This window comes from Syngnathus scovelli, chromosome 2, assembly GCF_024217435.2.
Source record: "Syngnathus scovelli strain Florida chromosome 2, RoL_Ssco_1.2, whole genome shotgun sequence".
In the NCBI taxonomy this organism is placed as follows: Eukaryota; Metazoa; Chordata; class Actinopteri; order Syngnathiformes; family Syngnathidae; genus Syngnathus; species Syngnathus scovelli.
Window position 1 is genome coordinate 9,962,965 of NC_090848.1, and position 23,139 is coordinate 9,986,103.

At 43.2% G+C, this 23,139-nt stretch overlaps 3 protein-coding genes across 15 annotated transcripts; all 3 read right to left on the reverse strand.

The window, feature by feature from the left end:
• Positions 1–8: 8 nt before the first annotated feature.
• On the reverse strand, positions 9–4,918 carry LOC125988047 (glucose 1,6-bisphosphate synthase). Of its 2 annotated transcripts, none has more exons than XR_007488209.2 (12): positions 4,673–4,918; positions 3,658–3,825; positions 3,475–3,581; positions 3,180–3,264; positions 2,826–3,106; positions 2,134–2,326; positions 1,791–2,069; positions 1,582–1,675; positions 1,390–1,519; positions 1,097–1,286; positions 783–960; positions 9–341 (listed from the first exon to the last, which is right to left on the reverse strand). XR_007488209.2 is itself a non-coding variant. In XM_049752804.2 (12 exons), the coding sequence occupies exons 1-12, from the start codon at positions 4,781–4,783 to the stop codon at positions 239–241; spliced, it is 1,875 nt and encodes a 624-aa protein (XP_049608761.1). In that variant the 5' UTR covers positions 4,784–4,916; the 3' UTR covers positions 9–238. The 2 variants fall into 2 exon arrangements, 1 of the variants encoding a protein (XP_049608761.1); XM_049752804.2 differs by having other exon boundaries at positions 783–916; positions 4,673–4,916.
• A 323-nt stretch (positions 4,919–5,241) lies between these two features.
• On the reverse strand, positions 5,242–15,643 carry ahcyl1 (adenosylhomocysteinase-like 1). 2 transcript variants are annotated; one of them, XM_049752813.2, is made up of 17 exons: positions 15,195–15,643; positions 10,622–10,736; positions 10,365–10,508; positions 9,738–9,838; positions 9,565–9,667; positions 9,273–9,367; positions 9,100–9,206; positions 8,698–8,814; positions 8,556–8,619; positions 8,066–8,154; positions 7,766–7,836; positions 7,600–7,694; positions 7,419–7,517; positions 7,259–7,327; positions 6,899–6,977; positions 6,250–6,370; positions 5,242–6,170 (listed from the first exon to the last, which is right to left on the reverse strand). In XM_049752813.2, exons 1-17 carry the CDS (start codon positions 15,387–15,389, stop codon positions 6,164–6,166), a joined length of 1,671 nt encoding a protein of 556 aa, XP_049608770.1. In that variant the 5' UTR covers positions 15,390–15,643; the 3' UTR covers positions 5,242–6,163. The 2 variants fall into 2 exon arrangements, with proteins under 2 accessions (XP_049608770.1, XP_049608771.1); XM_049752814.2 differs by lacking the exon at positions 15,195–15,643 and adding an exon at positions 12,181–12,346.
• A 634-nt stretch (positions 15,644–16,277) lies between these two features.
• Positions 16,278–22,909, reverse strand: nfyal (nuclear transcription factor Y, alpha, like). Of its 11 annotated transcripts, none has more exons than XM_049752830.1 (10): positions 22,755–22,909; positions 21,647–21,750; positions 20,697–20,780; positions 18,980–19,126; positions 18,756–18,911; positions 18,344–18,446; positions 17,916–18,082; positions 17,530–17,703; positions 17,340–17,450; positions 16,278–17,061 (listed from the first exon to the last, which is right to left on the reverse strand). In XM_049752830.1, exons 2-10 carry the CDS (start codon positions 21,725–21,727, stop codon positions 16,996–16,998), a joined length of 1,089 nt encoding a protein of 362 aa, XP_049608787.1. In that variant the 5' UTR covers positions 21,728–21,750; positions 22,755–22,909; the 3' UTR covers positions 16,278–16,995. The 11 variants fall into 11 exon arrangements, with proteins under 11 accessions (XP_049608787.1, XP_049608789.1, XP_049608788.1 ...); XM_049752832.1 differs by having other exon boundaries at positions 18,780–18,911; positions 20,694–20,780; XM_049752831.1 differs by having other exon boundaries at positions 17,934–18,082; positions 20,694–20,780.
• Between the last annotated feature and the right edge of the window lie 230 nt (positions 22,910–23,139).

The window sequence follows — 23,139 nt, forward strand, 5'->3', positions numbered from 1 at the left end:
TACAAACATTATTTTCGTCTTTGACTTTAAAGCCAGTTTTATTGCGGAACATGAAATGTTCATGAACAACCGAAGCAGCAACATTAGAAAAATAAATAAAGCTATCGTCAATCTCCATGCATGTAAACATTCACTTTGGATTTGTCACCTCAACCGTAACAACTTCAAGCTTTGCCATTTGATTCTTTAGGTAGTCAATGGAACAGAACAGGAAGTGACATTATGAACGGGTGTGCGGCTAGACAGCAGGTCGAATTAATTTGTTTTTTTCAGGCTCCAGGAAGTCATGCAGCAGCGCCTCAGTCGCCTTCTGAAGCTCCACCTCCAGGTTAGACACCTCACTGCAATGCAGTCCACAAGAAGCAATGTCACACTCTGATTAGTCACACGGTCACATACTGATCCTTTGATATTATTTTGATATTATTTAACTAGTTAAGCATAGTGATAAATTTCAAGCTGTGCATAATTAGAGTGCCTTTAAAGTGTTTTTCTATTTTGAAATGCAGTGCCATTGTTTTAGGTGCAGTTCAGTTGTATTTAACTTGTACGTCTATTCAAGCACATTGTTAATGTTCAAACTGCTTAATGTTAATATTATATATACTTTTGTGGAATGAAACCATCGCCTCATTTTGATGGAAATGACGCTACCGTATTGTAATGTTGAACTATATGGTTGCAAATGGGGAACCATGAACGTTTTAAATCCAGAATCCGTGTTTAGTTGACAGATTAACAAAATAAATGGTAAATAAATAAACATGTAAGAATCATATGACCTGGTTCCCGGCGTGGCGCACAGTTCAGTGTAAATTTTGATTTTGGGTTCGGTGCCGCTCGTCCTCAGCGTAGCCACGACACCGTTCTCCAGTGCGAATGTGATCATGTGACCACTCCTGCTTACAGGAAGTACCTGAGCCGAGAAAACAGGGAAAGACTAAACGGCAAGTGTGACGACTATAAGGATGGAGAAAGGAAGAGGAGAAAAAGAGAGGAAAGAAAGCAGAAGAAATTGGAAGAAGGGAAAAGAAAGCGGAATCAAGAAGGAGAAGGGTTATACGAGAGGAAAGCAGGGAGTCAGGAGGTGTGCTACCGAACGGCTGTCTGCCTGGCTGCTGTCGTATCCCGTGTTGACGTCTCTCACGTGGACGACGCGTACGCCGCCGCAGGCGTCTGGATACGAGCCGCTACCATCAAAGTCTCTGATGCGAGCAAAGATGCGGCGGATGGTGACGGCGTCGTTGCAGATGACATAAGATGTCCGCGACATGTGATAACCGTACCTGTGCAAAGAAAGTTCACACACGACCATTGCATACAGGAATGAGATGTGAGTGCACGCAGGAAGTTCATGTATGTCTACACATGAAGCAGGTGTCTCCTCACATGTGGTAGATGTTGTGCAGCTGCTGCTGGAGACTGAGCTTCCTGTCATGGAGGTAGGCAGCCATCTCAGCTATCACGACGGCTGTGCTCACTCCATCCTTCTCAGGAATCAGGCTGCCGCACAGGAAGCCTGCGTGCATGTCATACATCAGGCCGGCATGATGACGGCGGCGGAATGGCGTTGGCGAATACCAATTGACTCCTCGAAGGCGAACAAGACGGTCTTTCCCTCTGCTGTGAGCTCCTGAATTCTGTTCCCGATCCACTTGAAGCCGGGAAGTGTTTCCTGTTGACAAAAAAAAATATATATATATATTTTACTTCTTTCTTTTTATGTTATTTCTGTATTTTTAGTATAGTACAATACTGTATGTATGTGACCATCGTGGGGTCAGGCTCACCTCCACGTGGAATCCTTCCTGGCGGGCGAGTGCGTGGAGGATCCTGGAGGAGACGGCGGTGGTGAGCATGTAGACATCCCGTAGGTCGGCGCTGTCGCCGCACGTGCTCTTCCACGACGACAACATCCACCACCCGAGCAAGGCCGCCAGCTCGTTTCCCGAGAAAACCTTCCACTCACCGCTGTCGCTTAGCTCCGCCACCGCAAGACGATCAGCATCTGGATCGGTGGCCAGAACCACGGAGGCGTTCTCATGTTCAGCCAGACGAAAAGACAGCTCCTGGAAATGAAAAGGTAGGAAGAAGAAGAAGAGGAAGAAAAGGAAGGCAAAGTTGGTGTCTTACCAAGACGGAGTGACCCTCCTCGGGGTTGGGAACGTGCACAGTTGGAAATTGAGGATCGGGGTCTTTCTGCTCGGGGACTGCAATGGGCGGCGAATGGAACCCGAAGGTGGCAAAGGCTCGTTGTACGAAGTCATGTGCAACACCGTGGAAAGATGAGTGCACAAACTTGAGGGGACATCTGGCATTCACCTCCCTGCATGCATGTGCATGACACTTGACACCATCCCCTCACACAGCAACATAATAAGCAGTAAATGTGTTGTTTTCGCAATGACACCAATGTGCTATTCCCATAGCAACACAGACTGCTGTGAATGTCATGTTGCTATGGCAACAACAAAAATATGTAGTTGTCATTGCAACACATACAACAGTAAATTCACCGTTTTCATAGCAACACTGTGCTGTTTCCGTGGCAACAAGGTAAATGTGCTTCTTCTGTTGCAACACGTGCCACAGTAAATGTGCTGTTTTCAAAGCAACAACTATAAATACGGTTTGCATAGTGACACCTGCACTTTTGAACGAGATTATGACAACAGAAGTTACATTTCCATGGCAACACACACAGTGTGACATCACCTTGGCAACAACAGTAGAGGTGCCATTTCCATGACAAGATACGCAACATCAAATGTACCGTTTCCATAAGAACAACAGTAAATTTGTTTTTCCTTAACAACCCCTCTCACCTGTGCCAGCAAAGGTTAGCGACGGCGCACATGAAGGCGGTGTCCACGTGCCTCAGCGGGTCACTCCTCAGTGGGCTGCGCTGTGCCAACGTGACGTCCCAGCAGGCAACACTCCAGGGCTCCTGATGCTCCTTCACGCTCGCCAGGATGGCACTGTCGTGAGGCGCCGTCACCTGAGCACCGTTAGACCAGTACACCTTGTAGCCATTGTCTTCTTTGGGATTGTGAGACGCAGTGATCATCACGCCCGCCGCCGCGCCCAGCTCCTTGACGGCAAAGGGCTGCAACACGCAACACGTCGTTATGCATACACACATCATCTCTGCCTCAAAAAATAATGTCACGTCTGCTTACCACATACGGCGTTGGCACATAGCTAGAGAAGAGATGCACCCTGACCTCTCTGCTTAGCATCACGGCCGCCGTCAGTGACGCCAGCCTAAAAACGACACGCACATGCGCCGACACCTGGGTGAGTTAGGCATAACAATGCTGTTTCTATGGCAACATTGAGCAGTAACTGTTGCTTCCATAGCACTATGCCACAGTGAAAGTGACATTTCCATGGCAACACAAACTTGCCATTTCCATGCCTAAACAACAGGAAAGGTGATACTTCTACGGCAACATGCACTGCAGTTGTAATCACCATTGACTGCTGCAGCCGATCTCCGGCTGTCCCCTGGTGTCAAACCCCACCACTACGCCTCTGCGCTCTGCATCTGGAACACACTTGAGCAGGTAGGCGCACAACCCCTGCAACACAAACACATGAACATAAACACAAGCAAAAAACATACATATTGCATACTATATAAACAAACATATTGACCTGTGTGGACTGGATGACGGTGAGGTCATTAATGCGGTTAAACCCTGCTCCCATTGGCGCTCTCAGACCGGCTGTGCCAAAAGTCAACGTGGAGCAGAACCGGCGCTGCAGCTCAGATACGCTCGCTGACCCGAGCAAGGCAACCGCTTGCGCCCGAGTCCTCTCGTTCTGACAAACACAAATGCACACACACATATGTAGTTTACATGTTTGTCACGGCTGCATTGCTTTTGTCACTTAACCCAAAACGCAGCACTTAGGCAACCAGTGCTTTCCTTGTTTGGTTTAAATATGAAAATAAAATATTTACAAAAACTACTACACAGTACACACTTATTTAAATATGCGTGTGCGTACATCGTCATGTTACCCGTGTGCATTTGTAACTGGATATGACTTGTCTGCATGTGATCAGGTTGCCTCTGTGTAAAAGTGTGTATGTGTCGTAATCATGTTCACTATATTCGTGTGGGAGAGGTCGTGTTGTGTCTATGAGCGTGTTGGTTTGTGTGTGTGTGTGTGTGTGGTCTCAAGTAACGGGTGAGGCTACAGATGACATTTACACTGAAGGTCATCAGAGTTCACGCCATTAATCTTATGAGGTTTGACTTGATTTCCGGGAACTTTCCAGAAGGTTCGCGTGCTTTCCAAGACAAAATCTAGAATTTTCCACAGAGAAGGTTTGCACAGCACACCTTCAGTCAGTCCATTCATAAATCGCCATTTGTCATATGCGTCCGTTTTGACGCACTGGTTTAATCAATGTCATTAATATAATCATACGTTCTTATTGAGCACGTTCAGGTAAGTGATTCGGCTTTATCGATTTTCTTGACAGACGCTTTAGTTTTAAATGAAGGAGCACATGACAACTTTCTCCTCGCCTTTTTGTTTTTGTCAACAATGCAGCACACGTGACTTGTGAAGCTTGTCAGTGGAGCGAAAGGAGCAGTCAATCAAACTGTACACTGTGATTGACGGGCGGGGCGGATGATTTTTTTAGGTCAAAGCTCACCTTGTCCCAGCGCATCCAGCGCCGCAGCGCCTCGTCCACCTTTTCATCTCCGCTACTCGGTGGCCTTTGCTCGGCCTCCGCGGCTCCGTCGCCCCGCTCAGCGTCGCCCATGCTGATTCGAAACTGCCATTAATACGACGTTACCGTGGTATTGCTGCTAATGCTATTGCTAAGGTTGAAGCTGACTAATGAGCACCGTCACAAAAAAAGTTGGGCAGTCAAGTCATTTTATGTCACCGCTGCTTCCGGTTGTCTTTCAAAACAAAAGACTATGGCTTTCAAAGTAAGAGAAAACCAGAAACGTCCGGCTTGAACATAATTTAATATTTTCAAGTACGTGCAGTTTTAAGATATTAAAAGTAATGGTTATGAAACAGCCAAATGCTTAAATATTACTAATGAGCTATTCCAGAATAAGTCAAGCGCAAGCATCAACTTTAAATAGTTACAGTACTTCTGACTATTTTTTTGGACCAACAGTACTCAATGTTTATGAAAGGGAGAATATTTATTTAACAATTGTGTTTTTGTACTCCTTGTTTAAAATAAACATTCAATCAATCAAAATCTCTCTTTTTATGCAGCTTTATTTGAAGATGCACTCTCCTCTGCCGACAAATGTGTTATTGCTGACTGAATGCACGTTGACAACAAACAAAGACAATCATGTTAGACACAAAACATGCTATCTCAGATTACGTTACAAAGGACAAATCAATGTTTTCAATGGGTCGATTCAAACATAGACATGGTAGCGATTCAGACAGAGTTAACATGATCAGCGAGTGACTAGCAAATTCATTCAGGAGATAGCAAAAAAAAAAAAAAAAAATGTAGATGTGACCTACAGGCTAGCATACTGGCATAATATAGAAGTAAAACCATTGCCACATGCAATAAGCCTTAAAATTTTCATTTAAAACCTGATGATGGAGGTTTGGTTCCCAGTTTGTTTATCTAGATGTAGCTCTTCCTAGAGGATCAAGCATATATGCCTGTAATTGTTGTGATTTAATTTGTCCACATAGGTTTCTCCACCACTTGTTTTCCAATATCCGTTGCTTCCATATTTATAGCACTGCAACTATTGATGCTATTCATTAGCCTGTCTATTCCATTATGTATAAACATTAAGCTTGCGGTTGTTGCTAGAGTAAAATGTTCTGGATTTATTGAGGACTGATCTGGAACAGTTCCATCTCAATTTGCTGCAATAAATAAGGGGGACTGGGTAGTACCTTTGAGGTCATGTATTCATATAAAATAAATAAGTAAAACGCCATAGCTGCAAACAGTGCATGCAATTAAGTTTTTGTTTACATATTTGACAAGACAATAAACATGCTGGCTGATTATACAATTTGTTTTTAAAGCTATGCCTGATTTACTATTTAGGATACATAAGTACAATAAGTCATCCATTTGGTAGCAATTCATCAAATAAAATAGATATCTCTGTTCATTTCAGCCAAACAGCAGCAGACCTTCCCATTAATACCTGAAGACAAAATACAGCATGATTGCACTCGTGTAAGATCAAATCAGCACCACATACTGTAGGGTACAATATAGGGTACCTGTAATAGTTGGGCTTGAAGGGGCCGTTCTTGTTGAGGCCCATATACTTGGCCTGCTCGTCAGAGAGCTCTGTGAGGTGAGCATCAAAGTTGGGAAGATGCAAACTGGCCACGTACTCGTCTGCAGGGAAAGAGGAACATCGTCACAGTGTGGGATATGCCCAATAGTCAAATCCAATTCCACTCGATTTGTATAAAAACTATGATTTGTTTACACGGCCTCCTTTACCTTTTATCCTGACTTTTGCACGGCATGTACTTTCTCTGACAGTATTATAAACAGTCGTTTAAATGACATTGTTTTGTGCACCAAGCGCCACTGTTCCTTGTCAGGAATCCGCAATATAAGTGGGAAGTATTAATGGGAGTGATCTATAGTGATTTACAGTGATGACTTCGAATAAACCCAAAACATACAGGATAGGAATGTGTAGATTAACGTTATTATCGGGCCAAATCCTCTTGGCCCTCTTCTCTCCACCGTGCAGGAAATGAGAACGGTGCTGCTATTATTAGGACCACTGTTGTCATGTTTGCTTGTCTTTTTGGAAAAAGATGTGGCTATCCGTTGCCCATGTATGCAAAACACGATGTAGACTATATGGGGTACACCATGTTCTGCTTTGTCAAGTGGAGAGTGGATGTTTACCCATTTTCTTGGGCAGGAGATACACATCCTGCTTGTAACGTCCCTCTGGAGCGTTGAACAGCTCAATTAAAGCCAGAGCCTGCAAGCAAACAAATCGCATGTGAGAGTGAGAGAGTGCTCAGAATGTGAGACATGACATGGGGGAAAAAAATGACTGGCCCCAGTAATTAAACTATACAGGGAAGCCTGGCTGCTATCTTGTGTCCTTTATAGGTGCTTACAGTTCAAAACATTAAATGAGGGTTAATGATGCACAGATTTTCACGATTTGCAGCAGGGAACGTTCCTTGTTGCTGTAACGTGGACTTAAATGATAACTGTATGCACACTTGAAAGCCCAGCGGGCGGACCGGGACGGACCTGAGTGGTCGCCGTGATGGACAACACAAAGGTGGGCACTGTGGAGCAGCTCAGATTAAGCAGGCGACCCTAAGAGAGAACACAAACAAACCAAGATGGCCACCACTAACACGATGAGTAGTGCAATTACTCAAAAGCAGTTTTGCCAAAGGTCTGTCACCTCAGCCAGCAGCACAACTCTCTTCCCATCAGGCCAGATGATGTGGTCCACCTGCGAGCGGACCCTCTCCCATGTCAGCTCGTGGCTGCGTAGACTGGCCTGCGTGATCGGAGACAATCAGAGAGTCAGCGAGGGGGTCTTCAACAAGACGACGCAGGACAGACATGTAATCGTCTGTTACCACGTCAATCTCCGTGTTGGAGTGGCCCATGTTGCACACCACGCAGCCGTTCTTCATACGATCCAGTTGCTCTCTGGTGACAACGTTCTTGTTGCCTTCGGGACCAAATGTTTAATAATAGATTTAGATTTTTCATTAAGGTTTATTTTTCTTTCTGCCGTCTTACCAGTGCAAGTGATGACCACATCCATTTGCCGGATCACCTCGCTCAGTTTGACCACTCTGAAGCCGTCCATGCTGATTGGGTGTGATTACACAAACATTTTCAACAACTTGAAAAAAAATCTCAGTAATTCCAGGATTTATGAGTGGCTTACACTAAGAGCATGACTTTGAACACAAAGCAGCTAGTTTACAAAAGCACAGGAAGTGTTAGCAAAATAGCAACTTTTCCGAGCTCTAATGAAACTACTTCTCAAAAAAGCAAAAGTAACTTTAATAGACATGAAAAATAATCAGGACTCACCATGCCTGCAGGGCGCAGATAGGGTCGATCTCAGTGATGCACACGATTGCTCCGAGTGCTTTCAGAGCTGTGCAGCAGCCTTTGCCCACCTACATCACATACAGGAGCATCATTTGATATGGTGGAAAACTTTCCAGTATTTCGATTCAAAAAGAGACATCCAATGACAGGGTTGCTTTAGCGCCATCTGGTGGCATCTTAGTGTCAAGCACGTATGTCGCAGTTGCTGATTCTCATTTAGACATACGTGCTTTGCCGCACTTTTATAGAATCTAAAGACAATTACAAAGTGTTTAAAGGAGGTGTCATTTCTAGACTCTTGCAATTTGCAACAGCTTGGTCTCCATTCCCCTAGAATAGTGCCTTTTTACCGTTCACTGTACTGAATTTTATTTATGAAAGTCATAATCATTCAAATTAAAAGAACTGTAGTAATATACAGCGCTGCGTCTGTAAAACACATTATAATCATTTCCTAATGATAAATCACCTCTCCGTAACCGCACACCACCACTTGTTTGCCGCCAAACATGATGTCCGTGGTTCTCTTCAAGCTGGCAAAAAACATTTTTTAAAAATTGAGTGAATTACAATGAATTTATTAGACGGACAGACGGTCCATTCACACTCACCCGTCCAAGATGGATTCACGGCAGCAGTAGAGGTTGTCAAACTTCTGCTTGGTGACCGAGTCATTCACGTTCATCGCCGGGACACACAGCTTGCCGGCTTTGGACAGTTGGTAGAGTCTGCAACGTGGCCACACAATGAAAAATCTACAGCAGTGGTTCTCCTTCCAAATGTTGTCATCCTATGAGCCCCATCTTCCTAGAAGTCACGACCCATTTCATAAAAGTTAAAAACAATACATTTATAAATGCGTTAGCCATTTCAGAGGCTCAGTTTGCTGGCTTGTTCACAAGTAGTGGGAATAAACTACGGAAGTGGTCTGACATGATCGTGCGAAGTGGCAACCTTCACAAATAGGTGTTTGAGCCATTAAAATTTTAAATGATGTTCACTTCTATTCTCACCGATGAACACCGGTGACGCTCTCCTCGACGATGCCCCGCACTTTCTTGAACACGCTGGGGTACTTCTTGTAAACCCAGTGTGTCAAGTCTCCGCCATCGTCCAAAATCTGGAAAACAACAATGAGACTTGAAGGTCTCCTCGCTGCACCAAGCCACACCATACCATGCGGTACCATATTGGCTTGCCAGCCCTCCAAGTTGACGCAGCGGTCGATGCACCACCAGAAGTCATCTTCGGTCTCACCCTTCCAGGCAAACACGGGCACTCCTGCAGGAGGTAACAAGCCAAGAGGATCAAGACGAATGACATTGGATGGTTTAGCACACCAAAATATTATAATTGAAGCTCCAAGCACACAGATATGTGTATCATAAACTCCAAGTGTTTGTCAAACTAATGATACTAAGTGTGGGTTCATTTCCGATGGAGTCTGGGAACTTCTGCTTGAACATCGGGTTCCTCACCTGTCTCTGCCAGAGCAGCAGCCACCTCGTTCTGGGTGGAGTAGATGTTGCAGGCAGTCCAGCGACACTGAGCCCCCAGAGCCACCAGGGTCTCGATCAGCACCTGACAGGCAATCATGATGAACAAAATTATAAACACACTGGAGAAGATGGCGAGAAAGTCAGCAACCTACCGCAGTCTGAGCTGTGATGTGGGTACAGCCCACCACTTTGGCCCCCGCCAGAGGCTTCTCACCCTGTGCTCTCTTCCTCAGGGAAATGAGGGCCGACATATCTGGAGGAAGCAAAAATAATGGGCCCAATAATTAAAAAAATATCTAACAAATTAAAAAATATATTTTTTGGTGCTGATGTAAAGACATTACAATTACAGCCGGAACATTTGTTTTAAGATACTTTGGCGAATCGTAGTATTTGTTCAACTTTAATATGTATAAGATCAGGGGACGCTTTGAGAATAATTGTCAATTTGTTTTGTATATGTGAAGCCCTTTAAGACTGCTTGTGATTCAGGGCTATATAAATAAACCTGACTTGAATACAGAAAGAAAAATCAGCCCCCCTCCAGGTCCCTATTTTTGAAGCTAATACATCAGCTGATTAATCTTAACAAGGAATCAAAGTACCCAGTGGAAAACAAAATACAAAGGGCACACAGGAAGGCCATTCAAACCAATCTTGAGGGAAATGAGCTCATCACTCCACCAGAAGACGTTTTAATTGATCGTATTCTTTTCAATCATTTTTGTCATTAGCAATCACACCATTCTTTAAAAAAGAGCAATAATTGCCAAAGGTACCTTGTTCTGCAATTTCAATCTCACGGCGGCCAAATTCAGCCTGTTTGATGTTCTTCACGCAGAAGTCGCTGCTGCCCTGAGTGTTGACCTGAGCTTTGTCTCTTGGGGATGTTTCATCATCAGAGCTGTCAGTGTAGGACGCAGCTGACAAAAGAAGAAAACAAGAAGCGGCCGGGTCATAAATAGCACATGCGCCATACCTTAACACAACAGATATGGAAGAGGAGCGACGCAAAGTTGCTAAGTTGAAATGGTACCTGAGCTGTAGCTGTCTGTGGACGACTGCGAGATGGAGCGAGAGAGGGAGCGGCGGCCAGCTTTGGTCGGGTATTTGCTGAACTCCTGTTTATCCTCTGCATTGGCAAACTGGATCTACAGGGGAGAGAGCAAAAAAAAACACAACAAAATTGCCAATTTACTTTTTCACAATGGTCTCCAAGAGGTTTTGTTCATAGTCAGTCATAGAGTGTCAGTTCCATGTCCTGTTTTTGTTCTCACAGCTATTGAGAAACATAGAAGTGCTCTCACTTTGTTTTGAAAGTGAACCAAAAAGCAGTATTACGGCAAATGAATACAAACCTCCAGATTGTTTGTTGAGCCTTTTAATTCTTAAAACATTTGTAAGGATAAGCCTGTTCGCTTGCGGACATATCCAGAGGACTTGAGCGATGACTTTCTTCAACTCTTTTCATTCACTGTGGAATGCTGTCAAATTTCCTCTTTATTTTTGATGTCCATAGAATGTGTTTGCACTAAAAACCAACATGCAGGTCAGCGGAGTTGACACAACACGCATAAATCCGGGAGCACATCAGTGAGAAGGGCTTGTACTTTGACAAAATCTTTCAAGGAAATTTGCTCAAATGGGACCCAATTCTGAGTTCTATCAGTAGTTCTCACGAGAAAAAAAACTGCTTTTGGACCTCATCGACAAGGAATTGGGCGAATGTGTCTATCATAACAGGACACATAAAAAGTCGTGAAGACCTATGCTTGAAAGTGACACGGAAGTCTACCATTTTGGTTTGAAGCAGCCATATTGGGTGAATTTTCATATTTTGATAGACTCCAACTGGGGACTTAATAAGTGGAAACAGTCCGTATCCCACTGAGCAGGTGAGATTTGCAACTTCAACTCAAATTGTTTTTGTAACACTTGATCGGAAATGTAAACGAAGAATTTCTGCCCGAGATGAGCTGACAGTGACAGAGAAACGTCCCTCTCAATCCCAAAGTCAAGAGGTAAGCACAAATTTCCCTCATGCTTTTAGTACTGTCCTTCAACTTCAAGATTACTAATTGTATTTGCCACTTGTATGTACTTTACATCTTGCACACTGAAGCTAAAAGCACTGAGTTAGCGGAGATAAATAAGTAGCCGTGCAACTAAGAACAAACAAATGTAAATGCAAGTCGGTAATGCGGAAAATGTCTTGTGTAAAAAAGTGTTTTTAGGATAATGTACACATTTCTTTGCTTTTCCAGAATTTGTTTCGTTTGTTTTATGAGAGGAAATTATTTTTATATATTTTAGTTGTCATATAAGCAAATAAATATTGGTGTCAAAGTTTAATTTGAAATAAACTCTCAGTTTTTCCCCAGAAACAAGACTTTCAGTTAAATTAACAATGTTCTGCTGCCTCAAGAATGACAAATGGTAGAAATACATTTTCTGATGAAAGAAGACAGTCTAATCTATCTTTTGGTCGGTTCCATGTTTACGTTTCGATCCGCCAGAATTGTGTGAGAACAAATCAAGTCCGCGTCTTGGGGATGAAATGTGTTTGATGAATTTGGGTTGTTAGCGGTCACTCACCCTTTCTCTGTGCGCCATCACTGCCTGTTCCCTGCCTCTGCGTCCTCCGTGTGACATTTCAACACCTGGTGGAGCCAGTGATACTAACTCGGGGGGGAAAACCCTCCCAGAAAAGCCGGGTGGGAGGCACCCTTCACCTGTCATCCTTATTTCCAATGGCCAAGGGAAAGAGGCGGGCGGACACAGGGAGCGGTCAAGACAGAGAGGTAAAGAGAGAGACAGAGAGAAAGAAAGAGAGAAAGAAAGACAGCAACGGTGAGACAGAGGGAAGGAATAAGCGAGGGAGAGCGAGGGAAAGAGAGCATTTTGTCACCCTTGTTTCCTTTTTTGTTTCTTCCTCCCTTCTTCTTTCATTTCTTTTTTCATTCATCCCTTCCACGCTTCCTTATTTGATCAATTGATTCCTTTTTTCCTTCACCTCTTACTCTTTTCATCCCTTTTGTTTTGCCTTTATTCCTTCCCTGTTTATTTCCTTTTTTCTTTTGTCTCCTCTTTTCCTGATTTCCTACTTTCTGTCACCCTTTCTTCCACCTTTTTCTTTCTTCCTTTCGTCCTCTGTCCCCTTGTTTCATTCATTTTGTCTTGCTCTTCTGTTTCCTTTGTTTCCTTCCTTCTTCCCATTCCATCTTCCTTCTTTATTTCCTTCTGCTTCTTTTCCTTAATTTATTACTTTTGCATCTATGTGTCAGTGAGTCAAATCAGATAAAGCCCTCAAATGGCTAATAGGAGGTAAGTCGTAATTGCTATTTTTACAGCTTGCAACGGGGCGACGACAGAGATCCGAAATCATAGAAATTGGCCGCAAAATGTGTATAACCACGATTTATTGACTTGGCCCTTGTCTTTATAAAACAAACAAGCGGTGGCTTACAACTTCAAACTGAAGAAAAACTCTTAGTGATCACTACTGCGCAAGTGGGAGACTTAAGCTGGCTCGGCTTGGTCCTTCTGTCAGGCCGTGTTAGCGACTTACTAACCCAGATGTCATCCAACAGACGGTCTTACATCAACACATTGGCCATTTGTCCATGTCTTCAAATAAAAGCCTTGACGCTATTCAGTCACAATGCACAAAACAGCACCTCTGATGAAACGACACAAGCATATCCGAACTTGTAATCGGCATAAACTCTAAGATAGGGAGGAGTATTTAGTTTGTCTGCTTTATTGGTACTGGTACTAGACAGTAATCATTTGCTGCTAATTATTTTGCATTCCTCCAAGCAGTAACTTGGAGACCCATGAGGGTCCGAGGACCCCAGTTTGAGAACCATTAGGATAACATGTTCTGCTCACCTGCCAGGCAATAAGAACAACATGTGGACTGTGTTCCGATAGAAAAACATATTGGATGTTTGGAATGCTGCAGAGAGCTTATGACAACAAAGCATTTTGTTATGAATACACACCAGAGGCGCAAGTCCAACTGAACCGGCACCCGCTGCCTGGAGAAAAACAGTGAATGTGCGAGTACATATGCTTCAAGGGGACTTATTTTACTATTTTTTTATATTTCAAGGCCTTTCCACAAAACGCTCTGATACCGACCGAGTACTGTAAAGCCAACAGCAATGAAACTGGGGTGTTTTTAACCAATGTTTTAATCGAGTTGTCTAACTTTGTGTTGTGTGTGTGTGTGTGCGTGCGTGCGTGAGAGAGAGAGAGAGAGAGAGAGAGAGAGAGAGAGAGAGAGCGAGAGAGAGAGACAGAGAGAGAGAGAGACAGAGAGACAGAGAGAGCAAGACAGAGAGAGAGAGAGAGAGAGAGAGACAGAGACAGAGAGAGACAGAGAGACAGAGAGAGCAAGACAGAGAGAGCAAGACAGAGAGAGAGAGAGAGAGAGAGACAGAGACAGAGACAGAGAGAGTCAGTGACCTTCTGTCTTTGTCTCATGGAGCCGTTACACAACATACCCTGCTTGGAATGACAATATTTGTTCATGCACCATCAATTGAAAACCCTACTGTTAATACTGCACCTCAAATTGACTTGTTAATATTTAGAAAAAATATCTGCTGGCCTCATCTTTTTTCCCCTTTCTTATTTGTTCCTATATTTATTTTTAGTTGTTTTTTATTTGTATAAATTTTGATTTACAAAGTTTAGTACATTCGACACCAGGCTTGTAATATAAAATTGTTCCTATTGGAATGAATTGAAATGCCATGCAGCAGTACAATAGTATTGGTGTCCCTTCAAGGAGGGTGGCCAAGTAAGTGATGTCAGGGGCTAGAGTCATTTAAGTTGGCATCTTGCCACACATTTCAGTTGTAAAAACTCGTATAAGTCCAATAAAGCACTGTATAGACAGAACAGTGAATGATTGGTGACTTGAGCACATCTGCCTCACAGTTCTGATGTCCAGGGTTTGCCAGATCTTATGATTTAATTTATGATTTACAGACTTATGTTTACACCATGTTTGTTTGGTAGAATTTTGAATTCATGTATAGTAAATTTCATCACAATACAGATTAATTTATTCATCCTTTCAAATTAATTAATGCTTCATGTCTTTATTTCACCAGAAACATAAGAGAAAAAACAAAGTATTGTATATAGATATAGAGTAATGTACGTATGTATATAGAGTAATTTATTGCTTGTGTTTGTTAAAAAATATATGAGAACTTGAACTTGAAAAATAATATTTGCATATTAATCGCAATCAAGGTGGAAAAAAGATTATATTTTAAAAATCGTTCAGTCGAGCCTTGCCACTCACGGTCACACTTGTGGACAAGGTGTACTTTAATGCAGCTAACAGGCTAACGCGTTTTTGAAGTGTGGGAGGAAAACCCCCACGTAGGGAGAACACGCAAACACGAACCCCCTGCCCCAAACGTGCAAACCACTCGTTCCACGGGTTCCTCGTAGCTCCCCATATGATGTTAGCATCATATAACTCTACTGCGGCAGTATGAACCCGGCCAGGATACGGTCTGCCCCCCTCATGATGCGGCGGCGGCAGCGCCTCCTCCTCCCTGGCTGATGTCAGGTCGCAGCGTCCTTACCTTTTTGACGGACTTGAGTGTAGGGACGGCGGTGAAGGCGGCAGAGGGCATCTCCCCGACGTTCATGTTCACGTCGCTGCTGTTCTTGCTCACAGTCAAGGCCGAGTATTTCTCCGCCACGTTCTCGGTCTCCTTGACGTACTTGGTGCCTTGTTTGACCTCCACCATTCCGTCGGATGCCGTCGAGTCGCTCATCTCATCTGCCGAGTATGGTGTCCCGTTTCGGGGAGCAGGGGCTGAGCTGATGAGGTTACCGAAAGGAGGAAGAAGCGCTGTCGTGTGGGCCCACCTCAAAATGACAATTTAACTTTGAAGGTTAATATTAAGCTGTTTTGTGTCTTAGCGACTTTGTTTGATGACACTTCCTCGGTTCGAGTGGAGGCTGCGATCGCATCGGTGCGCAGGCAGGCTGATCTCCGCGGGGAGGAAGGGGGGCGATGCGAAGGAGCGAGTGGGTCACCTGAGCTCTCGGCACGGGATGGGTGGGGGTGTTTGGCTCCATCGGCTCTGCGGAGGAAAGCGGGGCAGTCAAACTAACGACAATAATGCTGTTATTGCCCGGCTTTGTACTATTGTGTTTGTGCGACAGTCGTACATTGTGTTTCCATGGTTACACAATCGATTTTAAACTATTACCCCCCCCCCCCCATGAAGACCGGTAATAGTCCCGCCTTCTGCGCCATGATTGGTCAATTGTGAAACGGCCGGGCCACCCGAGCTTCTGCGGGGGTGTGCACTCGCTGCAACCGCCTCCATCGGCTCTGCGTTGGGGCCTTAATTCAACAAAATTATGAACTAATTATAACTATTTTAAACTATTATTGTTTGACTGGGAGTTGCTTTGAACGCGAGTTACTGTGACAGTTGTAGATTGTCTTTTTGCATCAGTTCCCCAAAATAAAAGTCCCGTAATTCTACTGACCTTAGTGCCCTCACCACAGTGATGGTGAACCAGAGGTGATCGTGAACTACAAGTCGAATAATCACAACTGCAAACATAATACAGAAAATAGGCTAATGCGTCCTTAAGAAAAAAGCGAAAAATAGCACCTGTAAAAGATTTTGCACAACAGTACAAGGAACCACATGTGACTGACTGCTGTTTAATTAAATAGGCATTCAATCAATTATTTTTTATAAACTGCTTATGTAAAAAAGACAACATTGCTTCATTTAATGAATAAAAATATACAAGTCAAACACGTGTGGATAGAACGTTTTCCCTATAAACAAAAATCCTAACAACATTGTATACAATGTCCCAAAAAGCTGGCAAGCTAAAGTACAGTAGGGGAGGGAAACATGATTAATATACAATATTTTCACAAATGTTTTTTGGGGGTGTGGGGGAAGACTCAAAACAAAGGAAAATCAGAACATGCATTAACACGTTCAAACACCCTCCCCCCCAAAAAGGCTGTACCAGTTAAACGTCATGACTCATTCATTCATTATCAGCATTGAACGAAGTAGACTTGGTGTAACCATGACTTAGTCTGGGTGGGAAATAAATAGTAGGTGCTAAGTGTTTGGCCAAAGAAAGCATTTCAACTTAAAACAATAGTTTTACAAACGACAAGACGGTGTAGCCATAACTTTTGTCAGGGAGAATATTGCAGTGCGAAATATTTATCCAGAAGAAGGATTTTTTTTTTTTTTCAACTACACACAGGCACGCACAAAAAGAGAATGAGAAGTTCCAGAAAAGAGGGCATCTACTGCTGCTGGCCTGTTAGCCGGAAGCTCAGAGTGACAAATAAGACGAGCTGGTAAACAGGATGAAGGGTCAACCTGAGTCATGCTACGACACTCTGATCATCTGAGCTACCGTCTCGTCGGCTGCCGCCTGTGCCACTTCCTGCTGTTGCTGTGAAGACAAGCATTGGTTATTTATAGCACAATGAGACCAAAATAGAAACAAGGCCCCCCACACCCTTTGATGATGACGTTATGCAATAAAAATAACATCAGCCACTTATGGTTACTAAATATATATTTTTTTTTGTTTAACTGACACCGGTTGTGTAGTTGCCGTTCTGGCAAAAGTTTGAGCTCTGTTAAGTAAGGTACTAGTACTTTTACTCAAGTGCAATTGGTGCATAAAATGTTTTGATTGTGATGTCTTTGAATAATTTAGCTTCTTACCTGTGCCAATGCCAAGGCCATTTCTTCCTTTTCCTTGGGTGAGAAGAACCGCCCTCCGTCGCCTCGTTTACGCTGCATAGCGTGACGGTGGCGAGACTCGTGCAGGTATTTCTTTGAGAAAAAAACAAGAGCATGCATTGGATTTTCTAACCGACGCCGTCTAACCAGCATGATGACAAATGAGCCTTACCCTCCTCTCTTTGGGGATCTTGCCCTCAGCCTCCAGCTTGGCGCGGGCCTGCCTTCGCTTTAGGATGCGGTGGTACTGCTTGGCGTTCACATAGAGGGGCTCCTCCTCCAGCATCTCGGCGCCTGGCAGAGGAATCCGCTGCATTGTGGGCACTGTGCCACCTCCCGGCACCATCTGGTCAAGAACGGTAAAAGAACGGTTCAATTCTATTTTTTTAAGGGTACAATTATATTCTTCAATTCAGAAAATGTTGCAGTACTTCATTTTGGTCCTAACGCATCGATTGACTTATTTAGATTGGGGAAGCAAAAAAAAAGAAATTACACCTCCAAGCAGTGTTTATGATTAATTGATAACAAACACAAACGCAATAAGATGCTGGGTACCTCAACATTGGGTCTTACCATGACCATTCCACCTGCATTGACCATGTTGCCAGAGACGGGCAGGGTGACGGTCACAGTGCCTTGGCTATTGGTGGTGTTGGTGTTAGCACCTCCTGCCTGTACGATCTGGGCACCCGCCAAGCTGGCGGCGGGAATTGTGATCATTCCTAACAAACACACACACCCTCCTTTTAGAAAACTTACAAGCAGAGGGCAAATAAAGAATTAACCTTTTTGTATCTCAATTTACTTGTAGCTGTACGTATCAATATTCCCATTAGGTATTGGAATGCCGATAATTAATCCAGCCCCCCCAAAACAGTTTTTATGGTTACGAGATTCACCCAAAAAGTATTTTATTGAAAATGAATAAACAAGAATGTAAAGACTACGATTGGCTAGTGTCTGTGTTGTGTGCCTCTGTTTACCCTGCTGTAGCACAGTTCCATCTGCATTGACTGGCTGGTAGACAATAGTCTGTCCATCAGCTGTCTGAGCCACTTGTTGGCCTTGCACACTGATCTGCTGACCCTGCAGGGAAAATACATTCAATAGATTTGATTACTTTTTATACATTGGATTTCTTGCAGCACACTGGACAAATGGTAAGCAATGTTTCCTCACAGATTCATAGAACTAAGATACTCGGTTTGAATCTAGACTAGCATGTGAAGTTCTTTTGAGTCTATATAAATACATTTTACTTGACTTTTGACTTTAGTGATTTCAACCAGAAATTTCTAAGTGGCATGTAAGTATACTATAATTCTTGATCCTTACCAGAATGTTAATACAAGAATGCCAAAGGTTAGTGGTAAAAATGTGTCATAAATCTCTTACACTTTGTTGGCCAATATTTAACACCTGGTTCTGTCCAGCGGTGATGGCCGTCTGGGGTTGCTGGATGATGATCTGCTGAGGCTGGCCCTGCTGACCCTGGAGCTGCAGAGTTTGACCACCTTGCAGCTGGATCTGACCAGGCTGCACCAATTGAATCTACAAACACACACTACATCAGTACACAGAATGCAAACACACATCCTCATGCGAGTTCCTTGCCTAACCTGTTGCAATCCCTGAGCCCCAGACACAGGAACCTGCATAATGGTCTGACCCTGGCCCCCTGACATGGCCTGCACCATGATGGGCTGTCCGGATGACGTGATGAGCTGCCCGCCGCTCACCTGGACCATCAGAGGCTGCCCCTGCACCTGCATGTGAGGACCACCATTGTCACAGCAGCACAGCAAGCTTTACTGATTTCACATGAAGGGCAGACTCTTTTTGTCTTCTAGCCTGAGACTTATTTGATGTACAGTTAGCCCTCGCCAATTGCGTCACCTCCAGACAAACATAGCTAGGGTTGTAAAATTGTATGGAAATTTACCTGAGACTACACTTCTAAATGTTTTGCTAGTTGCCGTGCATCTCGGCCCCTAACCTCTTGCCAATAGCGAGGGTTGACTGTTTGGCAAACACTCATGAGCAACAATAACTTGACAGGCAAAAGACAAATAAAACAATGAGTGTACAAGCTAGAGGCAAATACAGATGAAATGATAAAAACAAAAAAATGTCCCAAAGCTATGAGTGAGAAAAACTATCATGGATATTAATATCAACACTACGTTGAAAAAAATTATGATAGACTGTCCTTGCCCACCTGCAAGTGCAAAACATAATTTTACTTCACTCAATCGTTACAGATCACAGTAATTTAAAATCAAGCAGAATAAAGTACGAGTTTGTCTTTATAAACTCTCTACCTTGCCACTCAGAACATTTGAACTACAACTAGAAAACAAAAAGGGAAAAACTCAATGAGAGTTCCTGCTGTGTGGACTATGACAATGAATTCATGCAATTCACTTGTGATCACGTAGAACCAAAAACACTTTGTAGATGTTTTCAACATCAGAAAACAAGTCATGGCACAAAGTGACAGCACAGGAAAACGCCACATGAGACGCTGGGCTGAGTGAGCAGCATGCGGTGAATTCAGACAGCTGGGAGACGCATGCCGTGGGTCAGATGCTTCATGAAAATACAAGCAATCTGCCCCGACTATTGTATGCAAACGCATAGGGCTCCAAATTTGCTGCATGGCATTTTAGACCAATTTTATCTCTTATAATAAAAAATAAAAAAATCTGACATTTTTTGGCTAACCTTTTTATTGGCAAAAAAAAAAAAAAAAAAAGTCGACGATTTTTTTTAAAATGATTTTTCTCAGAATTAGGATCATAAAATCTTAACGCTCAGGCCCGAATATGTTTGAATTGAAAATAAGCATTACGACCTTTTTGTAGATGTTTTCTTGAAAGAACATGCATTTACGTCACTCTTTGGGGATAGAAGTCGTTCCTCATAACATTCAAAATGGTGGCGGGAGAGACGATACATTTATTCAGTAGCGTTAGTTTAAAATGAAACCCCAGCAGCGGATGGCCCTGAAGGAATTAATTTTTCAAAAGAAAATGATTTTTTTCTCTGCTCTTCACCAATTGGTGCGTGCCGCTGTCTGTGTGACTGTGACCAGACTCAAAATACAAAAAAATGACGACACACCCGTTTTTACACAACACGGCCCCAAACACGCTAGACTGGACTTGTGACGTTACGTCAATGACGTTATAGGCGCCGGCTGACTAAAAATAGGACCCTTAAACTTCCGGATGTATTTATTATATTTATTATTATGGTCATAAGATCCCAAACAGCAAATATGGAGTCATATGTGAGGCATACGCCACCGACACAGGATGGCCAAGACACCACTACCTGGAGTGTCTGCACCTGCTGGCCCGAGGCTGTCACCACGGGCGCCTCCGTTTGCAGCTGCACAGCGGTCACTGTGCCCTGGGCCTGCGGGCAAGTCACCACAAGGCAACTTCATTTTATTTTTTTCTAAACAACACAGTAGAGCTGCCTTCAAGTTGGAACGGCCCCCAAAAAAGGACAATCTGGAGTCTATTTTGCTTTTCTCAACACTTGTAAGAAAGGACGACAAGGTGTGCATTGTGTTAACATTGAAAATGTTCTATTTTATACTTGGGTGAAGTTTCATGCATTGTTTTTAGTTGTATACCGAAGACATTTGGATTTCAGATCCAAAAATGAATATAAGAAAAAAGTTTCGAAGTGCAACTTTTTTGAAGTGATCTGCTTTTCAAGTAGCCAAAAGTATTGGAACTGATATTGTTAAATGGACTTCAAGTGAATAACACAATATTTGGTGGCATAACCTTCACGTGCAATAACTGTATCAAGCCATCAAGTCAGACTTGACTATTTCTCTTATCGCTTGTAATATACTCCACCTGATAAGGTTCATCTTTAAAACAGAAAGTATCATAACAGCAACAATGATATAACTGTCAGAACCAAATGCAAGGCCCATTCAAAGACATTAGAATATTTTAAACTCACCCAGAAAAAAACACAAGTGTATTAAACATTCATAACCAAATATATAATAGTCAAACATCTAAATAACGTGGGATTTCTAATTGATAAAAGTTGAGATCCAAGAAAAATGACGGGGATAAAATCATGTTTGCTTCTTTAAAATCAATTTCAGCACCATGGTCACATATGTTTCAGAATCAAATCACGAGGCTCCCATTCTGCACGTTTTCCCAGTCCATGTGGTTGGGATGTCAAACATTAAATGTTGTGTTGTGGTGGTGTGTGTTCCCCTAGAGACAAGAGCAATAGACTCAGCAACTCACCTGCTGTTGGATCTGTCCATTGGCAGTCTGCACTACAATCTGCTCTCCAGTCGCCGTGGTGGCAGCCGTGTACTGCTCCATAGCCGCTTAACCAACAAGCCGTTCTTCAACAGAAACACACACTGTCAGGGAGATCGAACAGTATTTAACTCTGCCACAAGATTATTACGTGCATTTCATTTTTGGCACTTTTGATTTATCATAACTGTGACCATGGGCAGTGGGCGATACAAGCTTATTATACAATACAATAAGACTTTATTTATATAGCATATTTCATAACAGCTGCAGCAGTAACACAGTGCTTCACATATGGCAATGGGATAACCATAATGACAGTGAAAACAGTAAACTGAAACAGAAATTACTACATAGTAGCAGAATACCCAGAAATTTAAATATAAAATTAGGTCTCTGAGTAATGCATCCATATCTGTGCCATTTAGCCAACAGTATGAGATTAATAATATAGCTTCATTTATTTACAGATGGGTAGTCACTGAAGTCAAACTATATATTTTCAAAACAAGGGGAATATGTGGTTTTATTATAGTAAAATTATAAATACATTTCCACAATTTAGCAAAAAAATTTCCAAGTTAAAACAAATGGAAAACGTGTGCATACCCAGGAGATTCTTATAAAAAGAGAAAACAGTACCAATTCGTCATTTTGCAAATTATTATTATTATTTTTGCATGTTATTTTGATAGCGGGGCGACATGGCGCCTAAGCTAACTCAACAAGGGGGTGGGGGAGTAAATAACGCTAATATTGGGGCCTGGTTGACGAGTTATTTGAAGGAGTTTGATCACGAGCGGGGACTATAAGTCAGTTGCATTAGTCCGCTATATTTGGCTGGAAGTCGTTCAAGGGTGGCGAACGAAGCCATTCCCCGCCGTTCCTTTGTTTGCACTAGCAAGCTAAATAGTTAGCTAGCCCGACCGAAGCACGAAACGATCGTGTCCCGCGAATTTGGACACAGGCCCCAAAACGTACGACCGTCATTCGATTTTTGTGCACTTTGTCGGGTTAGTCATTTGGTTGGTCCGCGGCAAACCAATCCGTGCTGACAGTTACCCAATGCCTTCAATCGGCTCTCCCTTACCGTGTGCTCGCTGCTGTCCGGTTTCCCTCTGATTGGCTCCAGTACAGCTTGCTAAAGCCCAATCAACAAAGTGAGCGAACAAAATGGCCGCAAATGAAGCAACCCCGCACGGGGGGAGGGAGGGAGAGAAGAGGGAGGAGAAAAATGGGAGGGATTTTCTGCAGTGCCCTGAGCGCCCGGAAGACGTCGCAACTGGCGCACAAGAGTATTCATTTCTGTCGCGTTGGGAATTCTCTTTACTCCAATGGTTATAAAACTTTTGCCGTCTTGAGTTTGAGTCTCACTCAGCACATTCATTCGTATCTGAAATTTGCATTCGCCGTTCAAATGAATGGAAATAATATTATTTTTCGTTAAAAAGACAGGGATTTGGGTGCATTACTTC

Coding starts and splice junctions, on each gene's coding strand:
- LOC125988047 (XM_049752804.2), bottom strand. CDS start 4,783: ATGGGCGACGCTGAGCGGGGCGACGGAGCCGCGGAGGCCGAGCAAAGG. Junction 3,265..3,474: donor ATCGGCTGCAGCAGTCAATG/GTGATTACAACT, acceptor TGTCGTTTTTAG/GCTGGCGTCACTGACGGCGG. Junction 2,327..2,825: donor GCTAACCTTTGCTGGCACAG/GTGAGAGGGGTT, acceptor ACATGCATGCAG/GGAGGTGAATGCCAGATGTC.
- ahcyl1 (XM_049752813.2), bottom strand. CDS start 15,389: ATGAGCGACTCGACGGCATCCGACGGAATGGTGGAGGTCAAACAAGGC. Junction 7,837..8,065: donor ATCTGCGCCCTGCAGGCATG/GTGAGTCCTGAT, acceptor ACACCCAATCAG/CATGGACGGCTTCAGAGTGG. Junction 6,978..7,258: donor CCATCACGGCGACCACTCAG/GTCCGTCCCGGT, acceptor GTTTGCTTGCAG/GCTCTGGCTTTAATTGAGCT.
- nfyal (XM_049752828.1), bottom strand. CDS start 21,727: ATGGAGCAGTACACGGCTGCCACCACGGCGACTGGAGAGCAGATTGTA. Junction 19,127..20,693: donor AGGTGCAGACACTCCAGGTA/GTGGTGTCTTGG, acceptor CCTCACATGCAG/GTGCAGGGGCAGCCTCTGAT. Junction 17,704..17,915: donor TGGTAAGACCCAATGTTGAG/GTACCCAGCATC, acceptor GTTCTTGACCAG/ATGGTGCCGGGAGGTGGCAC.